This window comes from Pleurodeles waltl, chromosome 4_2 (genome assembly GCF_031143425.1).
Source record: "Pleurodeles waltl isolate 20211129_DDA chromosome 4_2, aPleWal1.hap1.20221129, whole genome shotgun sequence".
NCBI lineage: Eukaryota > Metazoa > Chordata > Amphibia > Caudata > Salamandridae > Pleurodeles > Pleurodeles waltl.
In genome coordinates, this window is record NC_090443.1 from 119,810,248 (window position 1) to 119,837,633 (window position 27,386).

Genomic DNA, 27,386 nt, shown 5'->3' on the forward strand with positions numbered 1-27,386 from the left:
ACAGCCCGAACCGCTGGGCGGAATTACACCAAATTTGGCAGAAAGCTAGATCTTGGTCCAGAAAAATCTCTTCTGTAATTTAGTGTAATTGGCAGAAAGCTAGATCTTGGTCCACAAAGGTCTCTCTTTGTAATTTGGTGTAAATCTGTTCAGGAGTTTTGGACTTAGAAAAGAAAAAAAGATTTATGTATGTCTAGAGGCGACAGATCCACAGATCCATGCACCAACAGCAATGCCTTCATTGGCTGTCCGCAACCTTAGAGAAAAGTTGCAGCTGCCATTTTGTCTATCTGCACTCCGTCCCAGTAAGGTGGTGGGGGAAATAAATATGAAATTGGATAAAAAGGGTCAGGACAGAGGTATCCTGACCCAATAGGACTGATGGAGGGGTCTCCATTCTATTTTTACTATATTAATCCACCACTAATCCCTTTGGAGTCCGGAACTTGCCGAAAAGTGCTTTGACGCCTCCTCAGGAGTAGTAAGCTCTATATAAATATTACAATTACGTTCGCATTTCAGGGAACAAGTTTGTCAGTTAATTGATGTAAAAAAAAAAAACAGGATGACACTTCCAATATAAGCTCACTCCCTCTTGCTCATGCATATTGTAATATAAACAAAAATAAAACAATGCACAAAGCACTCTGATGTAATTTGCCTAGTTGCAGAGCTACACTACACTACACAACTACACTCTTCGGAAATTAATCTCCTCTCCATCCCTACCTCCCAGTGGCTGTAATTACTTTTGAAAGGGCTTTTAATGTTTACATTGTGGAAGGAAGTGAGGGTGGTGGAAATAAAGGTGGGAGAGAAGAAGCATCGCACGTGGAGAAACAGAGGACCAAGTAGAAAGGAGGGGGGGGGGCAATAGTTGGAAGAACTGGCTAGTAATTAGGAGTTATGGTAGAAAGGGGCTAAATTGTAAGAGACCTCACAGAATTGTTCAAGTTACTTGAGAGTTAAGATATTTCTAGAGCTCTGCGCACTTCAGACTGAAAGGCCAGCAGGCACCAAGAGAGAATGTGGCGTTGCAAGTTGCGTATTTCATTCACAGCGCAACACCCGAACGTTCAAACTTCAGACGTCAACGCAGGAGTACGTCGGATAGTCAAAGTGCACCTTAGCTTCTAGGACATGCAGACTTGATTGTATAACGAAATAAACGGGTACAAATACCAGAATGCAAATGAAAACCCTGAAGAGGAAAAGTTACTCATACGAGGCCCTTAGTAACTGGAAAGCTCCTGCTAGATAGCGAGTGCCTCGATGTGCAATTTATGTAAGAAACAATTGGTACGTTTTATTGTGCGACATTGTATTGTGTTGCATTTTTATCTCAAAGAATATCCCTTCGGCACTACCCTACTGATGAGAGGCGGCACAGGGGCTAGAAGAGGTGTGCTTTAAATTGCAAAAGAGGAGGTACGACCGATTACAAAAGGTTCGTTTTCAGTTTCTTTTTGAAGGTCGGGTTGGTTGCCTTCGTATGAAGTCTGGAACAGCAGACGTGAAGCATAGCTCGCACGGCGTAGTTAAGTGCGGATTTTTGGGGTATTTTGGTTGGAGGGTGCTTGTTTCTGTCAGCAACACGATACCAGGAGGGTCGCATAAAAATATACGTGGCGCGCATTGCGAGCCAACGGTCTCTTAAAAAACTTGCGGATAATGGGGGCGGCCACCTTTGTAGATGATACCCGTCTTTAAAAAAAAAAAAAACATTAAAAAAACAGACACGTAACTTTTATATTTGCGGTTTCTAAGCCACTTGAACCACCAGGTTGAACTCATGCCTTTGCCAACAGAGAGGCTGTGTGCACTCGGTTGAAGGTGCCATGTTGGGTCCTGTGTTTTTTCCCTCCTGCACCACCCAACCGTCCCTCCTGTGTCCAGAGCCTTGCATCTGCCGCTTCTTAAGCGCTGCACTGTAAACATGAAGCCCGAGAGTCCCTGCTACCCCTTTCTGGGCCCCGGCCCCCTCCCCCAGCTCTGCCCAGGAATGCTGTTAGGTAAACAGTGCATAGTAAAAATGCCTCCCTCCGTCGTCCGCCCACTGCCCTGGCAGCCAATCACAGGAGCCCTGCTGTTTCAAGCGCCCCCTCCAGGCCCCAGTCCCAGGGGCTGCAAAAAACAACGCCGGATTTCGGCTAAAAGCTTCGCATTTTTCCCTCCTGCCAATCGGAGCTGCGTTGACTTTCGTTTGCAAGCCGAGCACCTCCAGGGACCGTCGGGGGGGAACGCCTCAGTGAAGGAGGCCGGCTCAAGAGCAGCTTGTTTATCTGTAGTAGAGGGAAGGGGGGCCTTGAAACTGCTCATGTCCCATTTCCCCCTGTTGTTTTGCTGCTCTAGCTCGGATTCTCCATGTTGGACCAATTCTGAGACCTGGGGACCTGCCTTCTTTCCCTCCTGGTGCACAAGAACCCTTCTACCCCCCCACCCCCCACCAAAAAAAGAAATCTCAACACGGGGAAGGAAAAGAACACCCCCCCCTCTCCCTTTGGCCGATTTTGAAGATCGAAGCTTCCAAATCAAAGGTGGGGAGGAGGAAGACGACGAAGAGGAGGAGGTGGGGGAATAGAGGGTATCTTTGAGAGCAAAAAAGAGAGACAAGCGAAGGGTCCTGGGTCTGTGTCATTGTTAGATGGAAAGCGGCTCTATCATCACCCAAGTGCACCGGGAAGAAGCGCTCGTGCTTTCCAAGCAAGGTAAGAAACGGCAAACAACTTTGTAGCACAGAGCGGAAGGGGGCGGAAGCCTGTGTAGGAAAGAAACATGTTTGGAGGGGGGCACTTTGTCAGTTGAATGTTCGGTAGTGACTTTAAATCATTTTGTTACTCCTCCCTTCCTCCACACGACCCCATGCACATCCCTCTGCCCGTCTTCCCCTCCATTTTATTTGCATGTAGGGGGATCTCAAATAAAGAGCCCTGCTTCATTATTTATGTGCGTTTTTTCAGACCGCGGGTGTTTTCTCGGTTGTACTGTTTTGCTGCCGTGTGACATACGTCAGTCAGCAGGATGCTTGTGCTTTGCCTGTCTGGCCATTTTTTTGCTAAACAGTGGCAGATCCTCTTTTTATGATTTATGACGGGAGCGCTTATTTTACCTTGCTACCAAATCGGTTGGATGGAGGTACTGGTTTATTTTGAAATTTGTACGGCTATAATTCTTAATTTACTAAGAGTGGCGATGTACCAATTGCAGCTACATGTCGTTTTTTTAACAAAGATATTTATTGCGTTGTTTTGATTGTAACCTCTGCCTACGAGCCTACGGGACGCCTTGATCAAAACAGATCAGATTATTTACTCGCCCGTCCGTGTTCTAGCCAGTGTTTTTTCTTCTTCATGTTTTTATGTCGTTGGGAAGCACGGAGCAGTATTATCTTAACCATATATTCTTGGTTCGTGGAATGGCCATAAACCGAGCGCTAACGTAGCTATCATCCTTTAACCACACCCCTTTGCTTTCTCTGTGCCATACATTTTGTCAGTATATGTGTGTCACGGGTGTGCTACATGGAAGTCGTGGAGTCGGGTGCTCCTGTGTTGACGAATCGCGAGGTGGGTGGGTGTGGGTGTGTGTAGCCTTTGTGCACGATTCGAACCGGTCATAACACACATAATTTGGCATTTTTTCGGCGCCAGAACAGCCGACGCGATTTGAATGTAAACAAACCCAGGACCATGGCAAATGGTATTCCCCGCTGAAAAAGGGAGGCGGGCTCATGGGGGATAGTGTGGCAACAGAACCGAGGGAAAGCACCTCACGTATTTAAATAAAAAGGCACTTATTTGCAATCAGTCAGTAAAACCCATCTGTTATTTCTCGTGTTAGTGGAACTGAAGATGTGTTGATTCAAGTCACGAGTGTGCATTTCTGAAGCATTACCAGAATTCTGATTTTCATAGCAGCAACGAGAACAGCCATTTTATTTGTATTCTATTTATAGTTCCCTTATGGTATCTCATAATCCCTAGTGTCGGGGCGCATTACTTGTGCACCTCTCGATAAAGTAAGGACAAAAATAAATGGAAACCGATATTTAAAGGAAACCTTTTGGAAGGTCATTAATACTTTCAGAATTAAAGTGAATCTACTATTTCCACGAGAAAACAGTTATGTACACGAGGGCTCTGGAACTAATGACAAATATTTCTCAAATTTGCGTAAGACTTGTGTGTTTATCAAAACACATTCCCTCGTACTAATAATCAGTCTCGTTTGTTTAGTGGGAGTGTCACGCCTCAGAGATGGCTTGGCAGTCCGAGTCGTCCGGTTGACTTTATTGGAGTTTCACAAGTGCAGTTATTTCTGTTTCTTGGGCGCCACATTTTGGTAAAACCCTTACAGTCCAATTCTCGCACACTTTTGGGCCTTAATAGTCCCGATGTTGGTGGAAGTCAGTTCTCTTAAGACAAAACATTTTGCCATGATTGACAGCAGGGGCAGTGAAAACCCTGCACAGCTGTCACTGGTGGGCAGGGCATTTCTCGTGGTTTTGCTTTGGCTGTCGCTGATGTCTTTGCAGTTGTCAGTTTTGACAGGGAGCACGTTCCTTTTACAGAACATGATGCGGAGGCTCGGTTTCAGCAACAGTTTTAATGCTTAAGTGATCAGCGGTCAGTTCACCGTCACTCGTATGATCTCTAACATTTTGACCGTGAAAATTGCTTTTTTTTTACATTAAGAAATAGTCAAAATATTAGAACAATGCATACTTTCAACAAAGTTTCCTCATTGCCCTGGTGTGAATTTATATTTTTCTAATGGCTGCCAGTGGTGGTTTAAGGTCTCCGATACTGCAGAACACAAATATTTACCAGCATACGTCCCGTAGTTTTGTGTCGCGGAGGGTACGCTCATTCTTCGGGTGTCTTGGTTCAGGTGACGTTAATGAAGGGGTACTGACAGGGAGTCGGGTTTCCCGCTAACATCGGGGCGCCTCTCGCTCGTGGTCTGACGGCCACTCTATTACATTGCCGTGTACTCCCGTTCCCATGTGTGTCAGCCCTGGGGGTCGTGTATTCCCGTGTACTCCTGCTTTCCTGTGCGTGTCATTCCAGTTGCCCATTAGCACGCCCCCCCTGCGAGGGGTCCTGTCAGTCCGTTGACCTATACATAGCCTTCTCAAAGGCTGCATGTACACCGTCTTGTCAGCGAGGGTCCGCCCTCTGGCCTTGGCAGCCTGTTCCTCTTCACCCCCAAACCCGCCCGTGATTCGCGGGTGGTGTTTTCTATCCTCCGTTCCCGACTTTCCCTTTCCCCGGGTGTGAGGCTACGGACCCTCAGATTCGCAGGTGTCCCTAGGATTGTCTGCAGGCGAGGCCTCGTCCAGCGCCTCTCTCCACATGGGATCAGAGGCCGTGACCTCCTGTTTGTGTGGGAAGGGGTGATCGGTGGCTCTTGGGTGTGGATGGTCCGTGCGTGGCCTCTCACGCGGCCTCCAGGAGAAAGCACCCGGGAAGCTTACGCGGCGGCTGTGTCCCGCACTTTCCGTGTTCATCCCCGCGGAAAGCGAAGTATCCTAAAATGCCGACCTCGCCACTCAAGTCTTTCACCCAGTCTGTTGTTTTCCTATGGTTTTCTGACGCTTATACAAATCTCAACATAACATGTAAACACAGAAAAGCCAGGAGCGAACGTAGACTATGGGTTGGAATAGACGGGGCGCGCTCTGCCCAGAAGGAGAATGCCAAAATAAGACGCGGATTTAAAGCCCCTGCACGGGGGCTCCTCTTAAGGTCTGGCGTAACAGTGTTGCTGCTTGTTACCTATTGTTAAGCGTGCGTCACAGAGACGTGTTACTTGAAGGTGAGAAGATAACACCCAACGGCCCCCTCACCCCCCCGCCCCGCCTCCGGCTCTTAGTCTTAATGATGATTGCAAACAGAGAGCTATAGGAAGAGACAACACGAACCTCTTTATTTACGGAGACAGAAGTATGAAGCTCCCCCACCCTGAAGCACGCTGACCAAGCTACGCCCCAGCATAAATTACACCAGTCAGAGTAGGAAAGAAGCGTAAATGGCATAGAAGGGTGTAACCTGCATCGGTACATGTCCCGCCTATTTCATTCAGTGAGTCGGGCACCTGGTATTTACTGAGCCCTTAATCATATATTAAAGAGTGTTTTCTTAGATGTTCCAACAATCACGCTGGGACATCCATTTTGAAACACATTGTAGGAGAAGCAGCACAATATGGGGGCTTAGAGGAAAGCGAGAAGTGTGGCTTGTTAGGGCCACTTAAAATAACGTTTTTCAGAGCAATCAGTCAACATATTTTACGGCCTTCAAAACACAGACACGAGAGTGTGTATTTTTTGTAAGTGTGGACATATAAAAATCCCAGGTGAAATCCAACAGACACTCCACATTACCCGAGTGAAAGCCCTTGTAACGATTTACTACAGAATGAATGCATTGTTAAGGGGGGTGTAACACTCCTTCTCCGGAGCTACGTTCTTGAATTTATGCATGCACGAAGGAACGTGCAAACGTGAATGATAATAACAAATCAAATAAAAAGCACATAAACTAGTCTCCCTTTGCCAATTTCTTTAATAAGAAGGAATTTTAAAAATGCCTATTTTGACCATATATTCAGTTCAACACGTTTACCCAAAATTACTGTCTTTCTCCCAACCGCCTCAAAATCAACACATTGGGGTTTCTTGCCTACACTTAAAGCGCACATGCCCCAACAGGTGCGAGGAGTGCAGATCCATGCAGTCGTGGATTACCACGAAGCTACAACTGAGTGGGTGTTCATGATATTTTCATAAGATTTGCCTTGGGTTTTGTTGACCCCCTCCTGACAGGGCCCGCAGGCAAAAAAAAGTGTTAGAACTACTTGCGCTTAAGTTACCATTGAGTAAGTTGATTAAATACACCCAAGAAACATCGGATGTCAGTCCTTTGTGAATTCTGCGTAAATTCTGCACACTGTCATGTTTTTGTAGTGCAAATTTGACGTGCGTCAGGAAAAGACCTTTGTAAATCGGTGTCTCAGATATTTTTGTCACATTCACATACACACAATCTTTTGCCCATGCAATTGAAGTGTTTTTTTTTAAATAAATGTAGTTATATATCTAATTATTTCAGCCTATTGTGCCCCAACCACAATTTTCCGTCTTCCGGCACCAGAGCAGACAGGAGCCTTATTTGGGATTGCTGTTAAATGTTTTAAGCACTGTTATTAATACGAACGCGGCCCCGTGACGTAGAGAACCTCAGTGGCGCTATCTATCCGGTGTGAGGCGGGCTGCAGGTGCTCCACACTTAGTATCTTGGGTAAATCACTTTATTGCCGTGCACATCAAAAGCCTTATCTGCCAACGTTACCAGGGTTTAACAAAAGACTGGATTGTTAAAATGCCTAACCGACCAACAGTACCAGGGTTTAACAACAGACTTGATTGTTAAGTACTTCAGAACAATAAATACGTTGAGGTGTAACCCGTGATTTCCTTTGCAGCAAACAAATACGTTTCAACTTGAACGGGGCCTCAGTGGAACGTGGGCATATAACATGCGCAGTTTTATTCTTGTTCGGGGACACCAAGACTCCAGCGAGACCCCCATATTTTGGGGGTAAGCTTTGGAAGGATATCTTTGCACCTTCAACAATAACCAACAAGCTCTCACCCTCTCGTTCGGTTCAGGGTCTCGTAACATATGGTCCTTCATAAAGTTTCCTTTGGAATTCATGACAGAGGGATGGTGTGAGGACCAAGGCGCAAACGGGCTCTTTTATAACTAAAGAAATATGCCTGGGCCGCCATATCGAGGACTCCACTTTATGGACAGTTTGCCAAGTGTTTCAACATCATCATGTTTTTTCCCCCTTCCACTGGTTGTTTTCATTTTAGCTTCTGCTGGTGAAGCACTCTGTAGTCGTCTGAGCGACCTCAATGACAGGTGGCTAACAAGAACCTCCAAAATGTTATTACCCCTCACTTTCCCTTAATGAGACATGTTTAGCCTCACACACCAAACAGGGTCGCAAGTGACCTCAACTGAACGGCTTGTTTGATGCACGGACTCTCCAAAGCATTTTATCATCCAATGTGCTCCACTGAAAAGATTAGGTTGGCCTACCAGCAATAAATGCAAAACTCGTACCTCTTTGAGAGGTCCAGAGGATTGGCAAGCTGCTCCTCGCTATGACTCTTGCATTGTGTTGGATATCTGGGATGACCATCTTTATCTATGTCCTTACAGACATTTCCAGTTCTGGGCTTTCGTGTGGTCATTGGATGCATTCTGGATATTGCGTGCATCAATAAACCTGATTAGACTAGTCCACCGATAGCAGGTATCTGTAGGTGAAAACCTCTGGACTGGAAACTCTGTAATGGCTGAGTGAGATGGTCAGCCTAAGGTAGTCCTCACCAGTAGCCTGTATTTACCACCGTGGGGGCTGTTATCTATCTTTGCATCTTCTCAAATTCTGCACTGTAAACAGTATATCCTCCTTGTCTCTTCTTGTGTGTCTGCACTGCAATCAGAAGACCATTCAGTGCGCCAGTTTTATAGAAATATAACAATAACAAGCATTGGAAATGCAATAGGTCTCGTCTTTTGGGAAAGAAAAAAAAAAAGTGTTTGTTGCCGCATTGGTTAAAAAAAAAAAAAACCAGGGTGGTGATATTTGTGCCCCCCCAGCTTAATGGTTTACAAGCCTGCATATATCACCAGGTATGCATTGTGATGTCGAGGCTACCATTTTTACCTATTAATTTATGGTTCAAAAATACTGGACGCCAATGTTGGAGTGACAAACTAAAAAAAAACATACAAAACGTTTGCAAAAGCACTTTATTTAGAAAGGATGAATCTGTCGCAAATTGTAGCTGCCAGGCCCCTCGGATGCAGAAAAAAATGAAGATAAAAAGAAGTGATGGGGAAACGTGTGGGAGCAATGGTGGAGCAAGTACACACCACTGAGTGGCAAGAGCATTGCGGAGACGCAAGGGGAGGGGAAAAACATAGGAGTTGAATATGGAGGGGTTGTATACAAAAAAAAAAAAGTTAAGTGGTAAGGCGATCCGAGGAGCGACATAAAGAGGGCAGGGGTAGGGATGTAAGGAGGGGAAGTAGAGTGATCAAGAAAACCATGCACTCCCATAGAGGGCTGAAAGAAAAGGAAAACACGCATTTGCAATGTAATAGGTCTTGCATGTGCTTGAGTTAGAGCTATGGGCTTTGTAAATTCATAACTGGACTTTTCTTGCCCCATAAATTGGTCAACCCTGCCTCATAATTTCGCCTTTTCCTGCCATATAATTCCAGTGGCCCTGCATTTAACTAAAGCACTTCCATTTACCTTCTTCCTCTATCTGCAGCAAAAAATGAAAATGTTGCAATTTAGCATCCTAATTTAAATCTGCCATTCAAATTCCAATAGAATACCACTTTCACCACCCTACCATTAGAGCTACTGGCTGGTTAACACTGTTCCCCAAAAAAGACACAAGACAGCCAGAGAGGAGAAAAAAAAACTAGAAGGATCACCCAAACATATCAAGAGTGTTCAAATAGTCATAGTGTAGTAAGGATGTCAAATTTGCCTGAATCATGGTCATACTTGTAACAAAGATAGAATATTAAACATATACACTTGTCAAATAAACCTTTATCAGAAATAAACTTTTGGCATTTAACTGTAATGCTCAAAACAGCCCCTAGAGGAGCACTATAACAAAATTATTATTTGTAAGAAACATGGTCATGTAACTATATTGTTAGCCCCTAGAAGGCGTAACCCAAAGGAACGAAAACAGGAGAAAGTAATGTATTGTAACCATATACTTAGCCCCTACAGGGTGTTTTTAGGGCTAGCAGGCCTACTGCAATGATATTACAGATAAGGCCTTTACAAACTTCTTCCAGCTGTAAAACAAAAATTCTAGCCACGAGAAAGCTTAAAAGACACTGAATAGTGAGAGGAGTTATTATTTTGGGATCTCCACTAACCTAGAGTGGGGACCCAGATATGATATAGACATAGCGTTTTGAAGGTGGTCCCATTGTTCTAGGACCACCACAGGCTGAGTAATGAGCAAAATGTTTTGCAAAAGTAATGCCCTGCAAAGCATTATGGGGCGAGTTTTTTGTGGAGCTAATATTATAGAATGTTGACTGCAATGTTCAGAACACCTCCCCTAGAGGACACCACAATAAAAACAGCATTGGGAAGTAACATGGTCATGTAGTCATACAGTCAGCCATTAGATAGCATAATCACATAAAACAAATGGGAGAAAGCAGTACAGTGTAACCATCAATGTAGCCCCTAGAGGACATAGTGTATTACACATTTCCAAGGCTAGCAGGCCTATTGCAATGATATTACAAACCAGTCCCTTAAAAAATAACTTCTCCCAGAGCTATAAAACAAAAAGTTCTAGCAATAAGAGGGCTTAAAAAGATAATGAAAGGTGGTAGGGGTTATTATTTTGGAGTCCCCGCTCATAGTGTGGGGTCGCAGAGATGATGTAGACAGACAGAGCACATTGTGATCAATGTTTTGAAGGTTGTCCCATTGTCCTAGGGCCACCACAGGCTGAGTTATGAGCAATAATGTATTGTAAGAGTAATGCACTGCAACACATTATGGGGAACGTTTCCGTGCCATGGATATTTTAGTATGTTGATATTACTGTAATGCTTAGAACAGCCTAGAGCACCTGGGCAAATGGAAGGTGGCAGGGAGCGTTTGGGGCAAGTACACAAATAGTGGAGGGTGTGTGGGAGCTGCAGAGGCAAGCACATGGACACCAGAGGGTTGGGGAGGCACACAAACAATGGAGGATGGGCAGTAGGGGCTGGGGCAGCACATGTAAAACTGAGGGAAGAAGAGTGGGTCTCATAGGGAAGCACCAGGACAACTGAGGATGAGCAAGGGGGGGGAAGCAAACAGACAAGTACAGGGGCAGCTGAGAGTGGGCAGGAGAGGATGGAGAAGCACACAAGTAAGGGAGGGTGGGCATCAGGGGCTGTAGGCAGCACACTGACATCAGAGGGTGGGTGTGAGGGGTTGTGGGAAGCACAAAGACAATGAATGAATGGAGGAAAAATACACAAGGCGGGGTCAGTTGGAAACACACACTTGTAAAGTGCTAAAACAGAAATAAAAAAATAGCACCTGAAAAAGTGAGCATTGGAAGGACACAGTAATATGTCTATGCTCCAGGGGAGGGCCAAGCATAACAAGCATTTCCAGTGCAATCGGTCTCGCATCTGTGACAGTTAGAGCTCTTTGCGTTAAATATGGCAGTTTTTTTTTTTTTTTACTTTTGGTTTTTGTATGCAGTGGAGTGATGATATTTGCATAGCGCTATTGCTATTCATATCACCTTGCGGCGCTACAGAACCAGGAAATAAGTTATGAGGTAGGGGAGACGAGAGTAATATGCTGGCTGAAAAAAAAATATTACCCTGGAAAAAGCAAACACTCGGAGAATGCAGGATTAAGTAAAGCAAGTGAAATATAAGCAGGAACAACATAGTTACGTAAACGCTTTTACAATTATAATATGCTGGCTGAAAAAACCCTGCAACATTTACTGTTCCAATGTGCACAAAGCAGGGAGAAGGTGCAGTACCACAGGCTGTCACGAGGTGTCCCTTGGGACCTCTTTTGGCCATAAGGTACTGCACCCTCCAGTCTTGAATTCAACACATCCCCAATGACTTTCGGGCGCCGTACTGAAAAGTGAAGTGTGGCACCCGTTTTGAGAAAGGTTTTACGATGTCTGTTCAGGTCAAGAGGGAGGAGAGACAAAAGTAATATGTTTGCTGAAAACAAAGTGAGTGGGTGGCAGCATTTTCCCACATGTGTGCGCCCATCATCCAATCCCATCACTTCTAGCGTAATACCTCTTCCGCGCTGACGAAACAATTTTTGGTGGGGTATTCAAAGTGCTTCCCTCTCTCAACACAGACAGCTTTATTTCTCTACAGCTGATTGTGTAGACGGGGCAAGAAAGAGGCCACTGGTGTCGCAGTGCAAAGGTTCAGGTAAGGGTCAACATCCATCAAAGTATTCTGAGCTCGTAAGTGTGATGCGTACTGATCATGTTTCTGAAATGGTACAAGGATTGAGTTAAAGGGAGTGGGGCCTGGTAGCCTTGTAGTGGTTGCATTTGCCTTGAACACTGAAAATGTGATGGATTTTGACCTCATTCAGTTTACCACTAAGCACATAGTTCTTTGAGACTTCTAAACACTAGAAACTCTGATGATTGGTTGGTGTGACATCTCCCTTATCTGCTTATTACAATGAAAGCAAATGAAAGGCACGTCTAATGTGAGAAAAAAATCTTAATTATAGTCTCAGGCAGCACATAGATTAAATTCTCAAAAGAACCTTCGCATAGAAGAGAGGATTACGCCTCTTATAACGCACAGTCCTACACTACTGGGCCCCCTGAGACCACCTATGGAAAACTTTCATAACACGAGGGGTTGGGGACACCTGTTTGGATGCAATATTAACATACTGCATTTTTCAATCACATGCCCCTTATCAGAACGTGTACCCTGTGCAGAAAAGCTTGCTCAGAGAGAACGTTTTTTTTTTAAAGAAAATTGAAAGTAGGAGAACCCCAAAGGACTGCTTGCCGAAACAGAAATATAACCTAGACTCATTAAGACATGAAGTTAAACAAGTGTTTTTTTTTTTAGTGCTAACGCCAGAGATGCTTCTCCACTTTCCCTCTGATGATTATCAGGTCGCCATAAAAAAAGTGTGCACTGACCACTTCATGTCTGGACAATGGACTTGGGATGCCAGAATGCAAACGTCAGCTAGACTCTTCAAAACTTTAACCCCTCCTCCTGGACCAGCGTGTCTTGAAGCGCAAGCGGCAATCCATATGTGCAAGCGCAGCCTCTCTGCCACACGCGCTGCGCATAGTGTGGACTATAATGCAGGGTGAAATGAGGCGGAAAACCTGTTTTTATGTTATTGCCTTAATAAATACTGTACTCTTGTAATCATCTACTTCTAAACTCTACAAGCTCCACTGGCTGCAGTATAGCTAGTAGAAAACTCTTTCAGTGCTGTTACAAACACAGACCATGGTTAAAATTAGTACTTAGGAACGAGGTTCGAGTCTCTGCGTCAGCTCACCATCCTGTGATTACTGGCAAAATCACTTGACCTCTCCATGCCTTAAAAAAAGGAATGTGCCCTTCTTCAATGTAACTGGTGCTTATGTAGCGCACCCCGGTACCTTCGGTTCGAGTTTGCACTATACAAAAATGCAAATAATAAAAAATAGAAAAACTATTGACTGACTTTGTAAAAAGCATTGCAGCGAAGCAAAAACTGAGAGCAAGAATGCTCTGCAAATAAAAAGACAAGCTTAGCTGAACACAAGCAGAAATCCAAGAAAAGAAAAGTCCCCCAAAGAACAGATAAATACGACAAAGCATAATTATACAGTAGTTCGTCCCTTCTCCCAAAGGAGACATGACAGACCACTAGCAAACAAGGATTTGTAAATGACACTGAAACAAGCAAATTAAATGGCTGTAGGCCCACAGAAGTATACTCTAGTATACTAGAGGTCGAATGCTTACGCTCAACCTAAAAAGAGGGAGGAAATCCTATGGAGCTGACAGGCAATAGCAAGCAAATGAGATGGACAATAAATCCAACCTAGGTTAGGCGCTAGGCAGCTTCTAAGCCCACTGTAAAGTAACAGAAGGTTTTGCAAGAGACAGCAGATGTGCTATCTTAGGCGAGACCTGACAAGACACAGCGAATGTGCTGTCTTAGGTGAGCCATAAAAGGGTATTCAGGGCAGATGTTGTCTTTTAGCCAAGGCATATACCATGATCCAGGTTGCCAATAGACTTCTAATCCCAACATTAATGTCTGGACCGCACTGCGTTTATAGTACTGGGCAAACCTTTTTACTCCTGTTTGTAGTGTTATCTTCCAAAATCTGCTGCACTTGAAAAACACATCCGGCTGTAATTGCTACATAAATGCCTCAACATTTACCATAATATATGAAGGCTATTAAATTGTAACCCAGGTTCAACAATGTTGTGCTTTAACATGTTTGGTATGAGGTAAAACAAATTGATTTGGAATCTAATGCTCAACCACTTTATCACGCACACCCAATGAACCCAGTCAGATTCTCATTCATGGCACTGGGGAACTCTGCTTCAGATGTTCTCCTTAGTGATTCCGATTGTGCAGACAGTGGTTGCCTCTTCCTCTGCCTTCATCACCGCCCTGTATTTACTTTTTGCATTCCATAGACCCCCTTCTCTTCACTGGCCACAAGACGGCAGAACCTCTGCTGTTAACCAGAGATCTCAAACTGGGAAACCTGTCATGATGCTCTTCTTGGTAAAGGCCATCCGACTATTCCATGTAGGTAGCAAAAGTGAGCTCTGGCCCTCTGTCTTGGAAAACCTAATTTCTTCTTTGTGCCTTGGGTCTTTGGCCTGCCTGCATACTCTCAATAAAAGGCAAACATCTCCAAGCTGCTAGATCATATTATGTCTTTTGTTCCAAAGCAGTGGGGTCTTGAGAAGTTGATTAGTATATGTATCTACTCATATCCTCCCTCTCATATCTACACCTAAATCAAACATTGGAAAAGCTATAGTCAAGGGGGAGCAGTGGCTACCTTTCTTGAATAACGTATTTTTATTGTAAGCCTACGACACAAAAAAAAACAAAACAATATGCTACCTCCTAAAAATGGCAACTATATACTTGTCATAAAAAATGTAATTAAAAAAACATATTATTTTAATGGAAGACTACAAGTACTTCCTAGTCAGCAAGTGTACTTATAAGGGGTGTGAGATCTGAGTGTATCAGTCACCTGTTTAAAGAGGAGCTACATGCAGCTGGCACACCAATGGCATGCCTATCTGGGCCCGACCGACAATTGTTAATGTTACCCATTATGGATCTCACTTTTTTCCCTCTGTTATTCTACCAAAGTTTCATCCGCTCCTGATCTGTAGTAGATGGACCACGCTGTAATCCTATTCCTTATCACCGTCCTTAGGAAACCTGCTATACCAGCCCCTTTCCCCATTCATTCATTCTTTGAACTAAACTTGAAATCAATGAAGTAGTTTGAATATTTGAATCCTGCTGGACAATGGTGCCCATTATCACCAGCCCTAAGGAGGTGTCCTCTGCATTCAACAAATGCCTGGTGTCTGTTTTTTTTATCAAACATCTTTTTTGTTTTTTAGCCAAAAAGACTTTACCCATTAGAAATAGGACTCCGTTGCTCATGGGTCAGCTAAGGGTGTAATGCCTCCATATACTAACGTTGTGAGGGAGCGCTGTCAGTGGTGCTCCTTGGAAGTACTTCTGCTCTATTAAATCCATCTTCTATAACAAGGAGGACCTTCACAATGCTGAAATCGCCTATACTGTCTTTGACTAATTCTTCTAAGTATAACAGGCCTGTTTGATCTTGACAAGGACGATGCTAAATATCTTACTCTCAAACAGAATGTTCTAATGGAGGGCTTCCACCTACTGAACATTTCCTGACTCATCAGATTTTGTCGTCCATTAATTCAGGCTCTCCTGGTGACATCTGCTCATACAACACTTGGTCACATATGTATCTCTGTCTCACCTCTGCTTCTGAAAACCTTCATTTTCCTTGGCTATACACAGACGTGTTGATGGAAGCGTATTCTTAATCCATTGCAAAATAACCCAATCTCGACCTTAGGGTTGAGGGTAATGATAGACCTTTTTCTCTGCTTCCCATCATGGTTAAACAGGTAGAGAAATATCTGGTGCAATGGCTCTCTAATTTTCTAGAGAACCACAATTTACTAGTTACAGCCCTGGTGGACTTTGGCCTCTGCTGCGTTTTTAAAGCTTCCTTGTCTAGATAATAAACTAAGGAGGAACTGGCTTGCAGTCAGGCATTTTATTGATCTCCATGCAGGTTTGGCACAGTGTTATTCCTTCTTTTTCCACCGATTGGCTGTGGAAAAGACAAGCAGCTCTGCCCTTTTCTGATTCGTTGACTGTTAATGCTTTGTGATATTGTCAAGGCACAACTCGAGGATGCACTTGGGTAGACGTGACTCTTTTCACAGGGGGGACACGGTCTACCTGCCAAGAGGTTGGGACCCACAGAAACATGCTGCACATCACTGAGACACATTTAGCAGCACCTGCACGTTGTCTGCTTTAGTTTTCAGCAGTGACGTGTAGGTGGGGAGGGGGCTTACCAGATTCCAGCTGGGCTCATAACAAAGTCCGAAGATAAAGGGACATCAGGACTCCTTGTGCTAGCCTTCTCAGGGGGTCCTCGACTGCTTAGAAAAATGTAAAAATATTAACAGATTAGGTCCTCAGCTTTCAGTTATGACTCAGGGGGGGTCCCCGGATTCTAATAATGATTCAGTGGGGGCCCCCGGATTCCAATAATGATTCAGTGGGGGCCCCCGGATTCCAGTAATGATAAAGTGGGGGTCCACAGAAGTCAAAATGTTGGGAACCATTGTGCTAGAGTATCCTGGCTGGGAGCCATGGGAAGCTTCACACCTAAATGCAGTGGAGGTAAACAAAGGCACATAGCCCTTCACAGGTACTTAAGGGAGGCATGCTATGGACTTTGTTCAGTCCCTGTATATAAGAGATATGCATGCACTGTAGGAATGTCCATGTATTGGTCTTTCCCAGTATTTACACAAACAGCAATTTAAATACCACTTTGTTTTATTTATTTTATATCACTATTGCGCTACGTATCCCAGTGCAGGGCGTCAGAGCCCTTTACATCATATGTAAACATTATACATTGACAATAAATCGTATGTGTAAATCAATGTACAGGATGTGTTGCATACAACAGTGAGGGTTGCAAGGTGTAGGATGCACATTCCTTTCATAACTCACTGTGAGGTATTAGGAATACAATTTATGACCTGCAAATAACAAAAGGATCTCTGTGTTTAAAAGCAGTATTTGCTTACCCAGTTACATAAAATGTAAATCTGTCATCTGCGTGTTACATAATGTGTTTTGCAGGAGACCTATAACCCCTATATGCTACTTTGATGCAAAACCGAGTCTAGACAAACACAGATCTCTCCAGAAAGTATGTTAACCTCCAAAGTTATTTTATTATTATATCATTATTATTATTCCCTGAAATTTAGTTGGCACACAGAGATGTCTGCAGCAGATGCCTTAACACCATAAGATATTTTAAAATTCAGACTTTGCAACCAGTTAAGCAGAAAGAGCTTTACGTCCCTGTTTCGCCTTGTTGCCAATTTCTTTGTGGCAGGGTTTTAAAAAATAAATGTATAAGTTGAGATCCCCATTTTGCATCGGGGGTTGTGTATGTAAATATTGTAATGCACTCAAAGATGCTCATGATAGACCTGCTAAACGCATTTCTGAAGTCTTACAATCTGATGTCACTTCTTGTGATATCACTTCCTGTGAGGTCAGGACTTGTGATGCCACTCCTTCTGATGGCACGCGTGATGCCGCGCGCCATGATGTCAGTTGCTTACTGCATAACTTCGTTGGCGCTCCCACTTCTGTTTTTTGGGACTTGTGCCCCGGATATTTATCAATTAGGACAAGCCCAGGCTGTTATTTGTGGTCACCTCTTCATCTCAGCCCTCTCCTGTATTTTGCAGTCCCTCATGAGTTATTGCTCTCACCAATTCTGTGTGAGGCGTTTTAATTAGATCGTCATATCTTATGGTGTGGGCTCGATTCTGTGCTGACGATTCCCAATTGGTGTTCAGACTTGATTATGCGCTGGAGGAGATTCACAATACACTTAAAGCATTCCTGCTATCCATCCAAACCTTCATGAGTACGGCCCAGATGACCTGTGGAATGTTGTTTTCTGGTTTAGCTGTTTAGGCGCTGTAAGCCAGCCCCCCCCCCCAAAAAAAAAACCATTGCACCTCATGGTCAAAAACTACAGTTTCTAGATTGAGGGAAAAAACATCTTTTAGAAAACCAGGTCGATTGAGTAGCCAAGCTGTCTTTTCCAGTTGCATGTTCTAAGGATGATGGTCCTGTTTATTCTTCTGATGATGCAAGCCCTCTTGGTCAGCGCAATCCTTCTGTCCAGAATCGATCACGCCAATGTTTGCTACTTCAGGTCTCCCGTCCAATAATCGTGTCTAAATTACAATGTTGCAAAACATGACCCTCAGACTGGTCTCTGGGCTGTGCACATTCTCTCATGTTACACTGCTTGTTGCTCACCAGTGAGTCCGAAAACAAGTTCAAAGCCAAGTGTTTGGTCTCTTGAGTGTGAATCTGTTTTACTGCCTCTGCTATTGAACCCTGAATATCTCTTACCGGCACCTCATTGCTGTAGTTACACGATACAGATGTGTCTGTGTGGGGAGGGTAGGGGGCAGCCTTTTATTTTGTAGCACTAAAACTATGGAATAACTTGCACATTTTTCTCTGCAACATTACTCCCTGTACCGCCTCTCGTAGACCCTTGAAAACGCACCTTTTTCTGTTAACAGTGATTCTGTGCCGTCAATATCAGAACTAGCGCCAAGACGCCCTTGGGTGCATGTGCACTGTAAGTACACCATTCATTTATACTTGATCGGGAAAATGATGTCGTGGTTCAAAAGAACCAAAGGCTGAAATGGGCTCACCCTGCGTCCATCTATGAATACTGCCATCGAAGGCAGCAGAATGTGAATGACACAGTGACACAAACCGTGGATGAAGAGGGAAACCTCTTAAAGAATACAAAAAATGGCACTCCACTGCAGGAACACACCAGCTGTATTGCGCTACAAAAATGACGTATTTCACTTACAAGATGAACGCCCAATTATGTTTTTTCTAGCTCAGTAACCCTGCAGGGGAGTGCCTTTTTTTTTTTTTTTTTTAATTACTCAAAAATACATTTTCGACAGCATTGGCACCGACATCGCTTGATGGACAAAATCAATGTTTTTCTCTGATGCGTCTTGCCACTATACATAGATATATCCCGATACCCTAAACATTTAGCCCCTCACAACGACTCTGGTTGTCCTGGGCTGTCAGTCTTTATAAGCGTCATGATATCACATCTTGTATATCTGTGGTTGTGTTGTGCACGAGGCCAGACGTGTTATCCGGCCATGCCGAGAGCAGCGTTCGTAAACTTTTGGCTGCAGTGGACCACAACGGAGTCACTACTAAAGTTATCACTACTGGAAACTGGTGACAACACCCCAAGCAATGTCTATACTTGAACCTCAAAACAATTCACAAAAATACAGAAACAAGAGTAACTCAGGTACAAAAATTATGAAATATGCAATTCACAAACAAAAACCTTTGCAAGAAACAAAATCCGAATTTGAATCAGAAGGGTGGTTTCAAAATGTATTCTTATTCCTAAAAGACAAAGTGATATGCTGTACTCTAGAACAGCGTTTTGCCTTTTTTGCTCAAAATGCATGCATTTTTTGTGTGCATCAATTGAGGCCACCAACTGTCCATACTAGATTTCTTTTGCTGTACTTGCGACGCTCCTGCAAAGGAAGTTGAGGGTACTAACGTCATTTTTATCCTCCAGTTTCTAATACCTTCACACAGAGCTTTTTAGAATGTTCAATTGTATTTTAATGTGTGTGTGTGTATGTATATGTGTGTGTATATAAATACATACACTGCCTAAATCTGCTAATATTATTTTATTTTCTAAACCGTTATGTCAATCTAGGCGTTGCATACCCCAGGACTCTGTGGAGGACAGTTTAGGAATCACTGTGTAGAGGACTTGCTTCAGGCATGCAAGTGTCACATAAAAATGTGCTAAGTTGCAAAGGCCACGCCAGTTTTGTACTTGTCCTGGTGAGAGCTTCCCCTGTGGTATTCGGGACTGAAGGGCTTGTCTAAGACTTGCCCAGAGTCTTGATTCCTGATTGGCTCTGTGGGAGCCACGGGGGCCAGGGAAGACATCTTTAGATGCCGCAGAGGGAGGGGGGGAACAGTGAGAGGGAAGTGCGCGTCACTGCAACCAGTCCTGTCCCTGGTAGGCCTTTCCCTCCACACTCGGTCTCTCAAGTGTGGACTTGCTCTACTTGTCCTTGAATAAGTGTGTGAACACATGCCTGAGGCACTATTCCTTTAACTTGACCATGTTTTTTTGCTTGGCTACAAATACTTCTTTGTAAAGTTGTAGCTTCAAAGTACAGTGTTTATAGCAACATTAAAGATTTCTGTTTATTTGAAATTAGATTGAAAGTTCTTATAAAGCTTAACCACCTGACATTGTGCTTGTGGCGCCCACAACAGTATAGTGTCGAAATTGAAAGATTTTCAACATACTGTGAAAGATTAAGTGAGTTTCAAGGCAACTGACACTCGAAGGCAAAACGTTTCAGAGAGTGGCTGCCAGAACAGACAATAGAACCATCTGTTCGGTTTGTTTTAAAATTGTGGACCAAAGAGCAATTAATAATGAAGATTCAAGCAAATGGTTTGATTGGCAGGTCATGCAGGCAGATATGCTCGAAATCCACCGGGGGTAGTCTCAGGTAGCCAGTGCGGTGCTTGAGAGTCAGGCCATTGCGATAGACTCGATGACGTGAAAGCAGTGGTCTAGGTAATTATCCACTAGAAGAGTTAATGAAGGAATTTTCAGCAGTAAATTAGGATTGAGCAATGGAGTTCGGAAGGCCAATAGCAAACAGGTGATCCTTCATCATTTTTTAATAGTGTAGACTCCATTCTAAAGGGGCGAGGATTGACATATGCAAAATGAAAATGTTTCAGGTGTCTGGCCAGTGGTTGAGAAATCAAAACATACATGAAGCACATAAAGTGGTAGAGGTAGGACAAAGATGTAGGTGCAAGGGAGAATGAAAGGAAGCAACAAAAAACCTGATAATTAATGGAGAGCGGTTAGTAAATAGAGAGAGAGAGAGAGAACCAGGAAAAAAGCATGTGAAGAATATAGGTAAAAATTGGAACCAAAATCTGCGAGCGTCGTGAACAGTGGCAGCCACAGCACATCTCAAGGGGAGGGGCAGGGAGATGGAGGAGGGGGAAAAAAAACTTACCTTATTGCTGTCTCACACTTCTCTTCCCTCCATGTGGTGCTCCAGCAGTGACTGGACACCAGCACGGGCTCCCCAGCAATCCTGGCACTGCTTACATGTTAAACATAGCATGTAGGCAGCGTCCCATCCTTCCATAGTGAAGGTAGCGCCCCTGGTCAGGTATCCAGCAAAGGCTAAAGAAACTGGACAAAATAAAGCAAATGGAATTATGACCAAATATTATGCAGATTGAGGAGCAAACCGCAACTTGGAAAAGGAAGTCAGCATACTTGCGTTATTCATGGACCATGGTAAATGAAGAGGTATGGAAGAATTTTTAAATAAAGATTAGTGGAGGAAAATGCAGAAAGTGGATGGAACTTATTATTACAGTAGATTTGAAATTGATATGTGCAGGTAACAGAGCGGACACGAGGACCATTGAAGAATGAAATCTGTTGAAACAGATCAGATCACCACAGCTGTTTTCATAATCATTTTGAGTGGTGTACCCAGAGTCAATAGTACCTATTTTTTATTTAAGCATGTCTTTTTATTAAGGTTTTATAACTTGTATACAACAAGATATAGCAAAACATGTAAAGCGTACCTTTGCAATGGTCTAGTGCATATTTTAGAACGGTCTCTGATGTTCCATGCACCCTGGTGTAGAAAGGGTCAGAAGTCTGTGGGGGAAAGGCTCCCAATGATAGCTGGGGGAAAGAGGCCGGGTGGCTGGTTGTGGGGACGGGAGGGTGGAGGTGGAGAGGAGAATAAGGTCAAGATGTGTGCCTCCGGTGTCTGCAAGACTTGAGGGTTCTGAGGCAGAGAGGAAGCCCGGTGGGGGGTGGAGGTGGCTTGTGACAGTCCTCGGAAAGGCAGAGTCTGTCAGTAGTGCCTACGTCAATGAATCTGGAACCTGTTTACCCTGTTTAACACGGGGATGTATCGCAGAGAAGACCCAGCACTAAATGCGTTTCTCTGCATGGAGGCCTAAACATTAACAAAATCCGAGAGGACAGCTAGCCAGGTAAGGACCACAAAAAAACAAACCTAAATTTGGGCCACGGGTATCCTCAAAGTCTCTTAGTTCTTGTCTCTGTATGGCCCTGTTTATAACATGAATCGTTCTGCTTTTTTTCTTCTATACTCAACCCAATTTCTTTAATTGGATCTTTAGCAACTAATAAAATGGCAGGAAATAGTAACTGGATCTGATTTCACATTTTGGGGATATGGACATAATAACAAACTCGATCATCAAAATCTTCACTTTCTGTTCCTGGGAAGATGTCAATTATAATTACAAACTGTATTTCTTAATGTTGTGCCCAAAAAGGCATCTTAACTAATTCAGTTTGCACGCCATTAGTCGTACAAGGCTTTATACTTGCACAGTTGTACTTTGTCAACGGCAAAACAAGACCTTGCATTTGTCAAGATCTGTTCGAGCAACATCACATCGCTGTTTAGCTGAAACCGTTTTAATGGTATAGTTTGAGTTCTATTGGAAGTTAATGACAGTTTGCTCCTGTGAGTAGGGAAAACCCACAGAAACATGCAATTACTGTGCCAAGAGTTATATCCTCGCTATAAATTTGCTTCCCAAGGTTTATACTCTACCCAGGAGCACCAAGCTGTATATTATACCTGGAATTGCTTGCCTAAGAAATATGTGGCTTTTTAGTTTTCACCTAAAGACGTTTTGTTTCACCTCTTCTCAGATAGTCTGGGAAAAAAAAATATATATATATATCTTATGGGCCAGCCCTGTTCATCTGTCTGTGCCTTTTATTTGCTTCAGGTCATCGCAGTTTACAGAAAAGTGCAAACGGGTAGCCTACGTCAGCCATTGCCCCCCTTGCACTGTTGAGGTACTAATTTGCCTGATCACTTGTCCATAACTGTCTAAAAAGAAAGTGCTGCTCGGTGCAAGTGCAAACCATTTCGCCACTGCTTTTTCATTTAAATTCTTTGTGGTTTTTAAACATGTGCTTTTGCGTTTAAGTTGTGTCTTAAGGTTACAATAATTAAATGCTATTATTACCTTTGCTTTGCTTATAAAATATATCTTCTTTTGATGTGCCCTGAAACTAATAGGGTTTTTCAACCTGTTCTAAGTGTGCCCGCCTGCCAAGAAGTATATTCTATTAAAATTATATTCGTTTTTTTTTTTTGTTTTCTGTGATATTTTTTTGTTGCAAACAAACGGCTGTCCCTTCTAGTTACCAGCAATAGCACCGGATTGACAAGTCCAGACCAGTTGGCTTTGCCAATGCTTGTTAATTGTGCAGCACGCGACTTTCTGTAAAGCTGTGTGGTATCGCTGCATTGCAGCATTTGCAAGCCCTCTTGGGAGTTGCCTCCTTCCTACAGATTGGGGATCTGAACATTCCGAAGTTCTGTTTCTTTCTCCATGGCTTTCTGTTTCTGCATAGTGAACGCCGAGTGTACTACAATGAAATCGAATCGGGTAGTTCGGGCGCGTGCAGTAAAGGAGTTTTGCACCCAGAGTTGCACGCGGAGCCTCCGAGACGCGACTACTGCCTGTTAATACTGCGTGGAAGAGCGCCCCCTTCTAGCATCAGGAAGGTGGGGTGGGTGGGCAGCACTGTTTATCGCCAAGTGTTTTTGCGAGGAAAGTAGCCAAAAAAGTTAATGGTGCCAAGGTATTTCGTTTTCAAAAGTAAAGGCGGTTGTCTGTCCCTGGCCGCTGGCGTCATCTTCCTTAGTGGATACAATCAGACACAGAACGTGATATACTGCCCCTCTAAGCGTTGGCCTCCTCTCACGCCTCCTGCATGTGGATTTGTAATATTTCTGTAATCGGCCATCAGGCAGCTGTTTCTTTTTGGCGCGTGCAGACATGCAGGAAATCCAACGCAGAACTGCATTATTACATCTCATCCCAGCAAAGACCTCGGATGTTTCAAATCTGAAACACTTACGCAGAGGGAGCAGGTGTCTGACCGTGAGAGGTCGGCGCTTAATGAAAAAAGTCCGTCTTTTATCTTTAGAGTGGGGCCTATCTTCAGACAGCAGTACGACTTCAAAAAGGAAACAAGCAATTGCAATCCAGTAGGATCTTGTATTTGTGAGAGTTACAGCTCTTGGCGTTGTAACAGACAGTGTCTTTTACTTATATGTTTTGGTTTGGAGTGTAGTCTAGATATGCCAGGTGCCAGAGTAACCCTCACAGGCCTGTTGCTTCAGGAAAGAGGACACAACATGGCCGCCCTCTTGGGAGTTGCCTCCTTCCTACAGATTGGCTGTGATACCCTAGAGATGCAATAGGTTGTAGTGGGTTTACCTAACTTTTATAGCACCAAACAAGCCACAAAGAGGCACCTTTGTGGCATTTAACCTGGAAAATGAGGGGGTCAAAAGAGTTAGGAGCAAAGAAAAAAGGGCAGCCATATATTTCTGTGTGTTAAACTTGAAAAGGAATTATTGCTCTACTTTGGCAATACCAGCCTAGTTTTCAAAAACATTGACTGTGTACAAAGAGAATAACAGAAGAGGCAGCTTAACTACAAATGAATTCTAGTGATTTTAAGAATGGCACCTGCTTTGCAGTGCTATGAAATGGCAGAACCTGTATTACGAAGCTCTATATAAAAAAATTTAAAAAAAACCTATGCCCCAACACACAACAGACAAAGAACCCTAGGGGAGAGGATGTGGCGTAAGGGCCAGAGCTGCTGACTTTAAAGCAGTTTGTGTCTTTGCGCTGGCTCAATAACCCGTGATTCTGAGGAAATCGCTCCAAATCTCCCCTTGCTACCAAAAATGAATGTGTTCTTGTGTAATGTAGCCGGTGCTCATGTAAAGTGCTGCAATACCTTTGTCAAGTTTGCGCTACATAAAACTGCAAAAAAATAAAATAAAAAGACAATGCAGACATCACAAAAAAACAGCAACATGCTTGAAACCAAGGAAGATGAAGAAGCAACATATCGTTTTAAGCGCAAAACGGTGAGGAGAAATAAAAAAATAATAGTGCATAGCACTAAGGTTTCTCGACGATTTTGCATTAATCCATGTAACAGGGTCAGTCTCCAAGTTGGCAACAAAACTGCCTCACGGCGGGACAAGCAAATGCATTTACCTAGAGCATCAAGAGGTTTTTGAAAGGCCGGCCCAGGAACAAATGAAAGTGATGGACGTGACATGGGCGTGGTTAAAGCCCACAGAATAGAGTACAACATGTCGGCAAGAACAGCGCTTGTTTGCGACTATGCATGACCTAAAAAACAAAAACAAAAGATCCAGTGTTTCTAACTGGTAAATAACATATGGTGCCTCATTGCTATGGTGCCCTTTTGGCACTTGTGGACTGTACTTGCTCTTCAGTGTTGATGGTAACATGGGTAACTGCATCTGCACTTGACTTTCCAATGGAACACTCTTGCGTTTCTGGTCTGATAGAATATTAAAGGGGTAGACCTACTTTCAGGGCCAATGACGCAGTAAGATGGCTAGTGTCTACGTTTTAAGTACTGAAGGTGTTAAAAATGACAGCTGCTTGTATATTAAAATTCCGAACTAAGGACCATATAGGGCATTCAGTATTGATTGCACACATGTAGGGAAAGTAACCTCATTTTATCATGGATGCCAGATTAAGGGACCACACCTCTATACACCTGTGATATTAAGGGAAGTAAGTATACATGCTCCCAGGACTGGTCACACAAAGATTTAGTGCTTGTATTTCCATATCAATGGCATATTAAATGACGGCCCCTACCTTTAGTACTTGCGGAAGTAGATGAGTTGGTACGTAGTGGCCCAGAAGCCATTGCAGTAGTGTGATACGGGAGCAGTCTGGAACTAGAAATGCAGAGTATTGGGAAGTACATGCTATATCTCTGCCACAAGAACAGGAGGGTGTCCTTATTTCCTCCTCGAATAGTTGGTGCATTGGGAGAGGGATGGGTTTAAACTGACATGGATGCAGGTTGTAGCTCTGGGAAGCCACATACTGCTTAAAATAGCAGGTGGCTCGGGCGTGTGCACAGAGCATATTTTGTGGTACTTTCGTTTCATTGTTGACATTTTTTTACACTCAGCACTGTCTAGCCATAGGGTGCACCTCATTATTTCAACGTTAGCACCCAAATATACCAAACAGTACCAGCAAAGTGACCAATCAAACGTTTGTGAATAGCCTACCCCTGCAGGGAACCCCGTGACACCATATTTTTAGTAACTTGTGATCCTTTGACGCTACAAACAACTTTTTTGCTCAGATTTGAATTATGCAGCAGGTGATGGCTAGCTTATGTGGCAATTCCATAAAGCAGCATCCGGAAAATCACATAATTTCAGTGGACGTGCCAGTGAGTCAAAAGTGAATTAGTGCCCTGCATGGATATCCTGTTTTCCAGTTTCGGAATCTTTGTGGTAATAAGTATCAGAGTGGTGAGCATTGACTCTTCCAGAACAATGTAAGTAGTTTTAATCCAGAAATAAAACCATAGAGGACCTGTCCTATTTTACACCCGTGGCATACTGCTTCCATACGTGAGAAAGTGTGACTGCTTGTTTTTCCAGGGCAGCATTGCGTGGTATCCCTAAGAAATCGCGTGCCAACTCCTCACAGAACATGGCAGAGGAAAGCCATTTCATAGTTAATAATGTTTTTAAAAAATTGTAGTGGTATACTTGAAGCACTATCCTTACTTTGAGGTCTGCAGAGCACCTTATGGTAAGCAAGGATCAGAGTTCAACTGCACCGGCTGCAGATGTTCAAAAGAGAAGCATGCAGACCCGAGACCAAAATAGATCCTTCTATGAAGTTGGTGAGAAGCTTATCTTCCCCTTCCTTGTTTTGGACTGATTTGATAGGACACAATATTAGATTTTTTGGGGTGTCCCTTGAAGAAGAAGCTGCCATAGCTATGGACGTCTATAGAGTTGATGCTTGTGGCAAGCAAAGTTAGGAATTCAGGGGGTTATTCTAACTTTGGAGGAGGTGTTAATCCGTCCCAAAAGTGGCGGAAAAGTGACGGATTTACCACCAGCCGTATTACGAGTCCATTATATCCTATGGAACTCGTAATACGGCTGGTGGTATATCCGTCACTTTACCGTCACTTTTGGGACGGATTAACACTCCTCCAAAGTTAGAATAACCCCCTCAGTGTCTTGCATGGTGTGAGGTCAGTTCTCCGTTTGGGGTTGAAGGCTGTCTTCCTTGAGAAGGGCAAACTATGTTTTACGGACACTTCCATGTCTGGCTTGACAGAGCAGCGTTCTGGTGACCTAGGGCTATCAGATATTTAAAATGTACATAGACTATGCTTTGGCTCCAGAGTAGGAGTATTC

General features: G+C 43.6%; 1 protein-coding gene across 2 annotated transcripts in view; it reads left to right on the forward strand.

The window, feature by feature from the left end:
• The first annotated feature begins 2,102 nt into the window (after positions 1 to 2,102).
• The window catches only part of CTDSP2 (CTD small phosphatase 2), a 140,675-nt gene continuing 115,391 nt past the window's right edge, over positions 2,103 to 27,386 (forward strand). Inside the window, exons 1-2 of one of the 2 annotated variants that reach the window (XM_069230917.1) lie at positions 2,140 to 2,708; positions 11,976 to 12,032. In XM_069230917.1, coding sequence (XP_069087018.1) covers positions 2,645 to 2,708; positions 11,976 to 12,032 — 121 coding nt within the window. In that variant the 5' untranslated portion in view covers positions 2,140 to 2,644. Of the gene's footprint in view, positions 2,709 to 11,975; positions 12,033 to 27,386 lie in introns of both variants that reach the window. The other variant, XM_069230918.1, reaches the window with a different exon arrangement.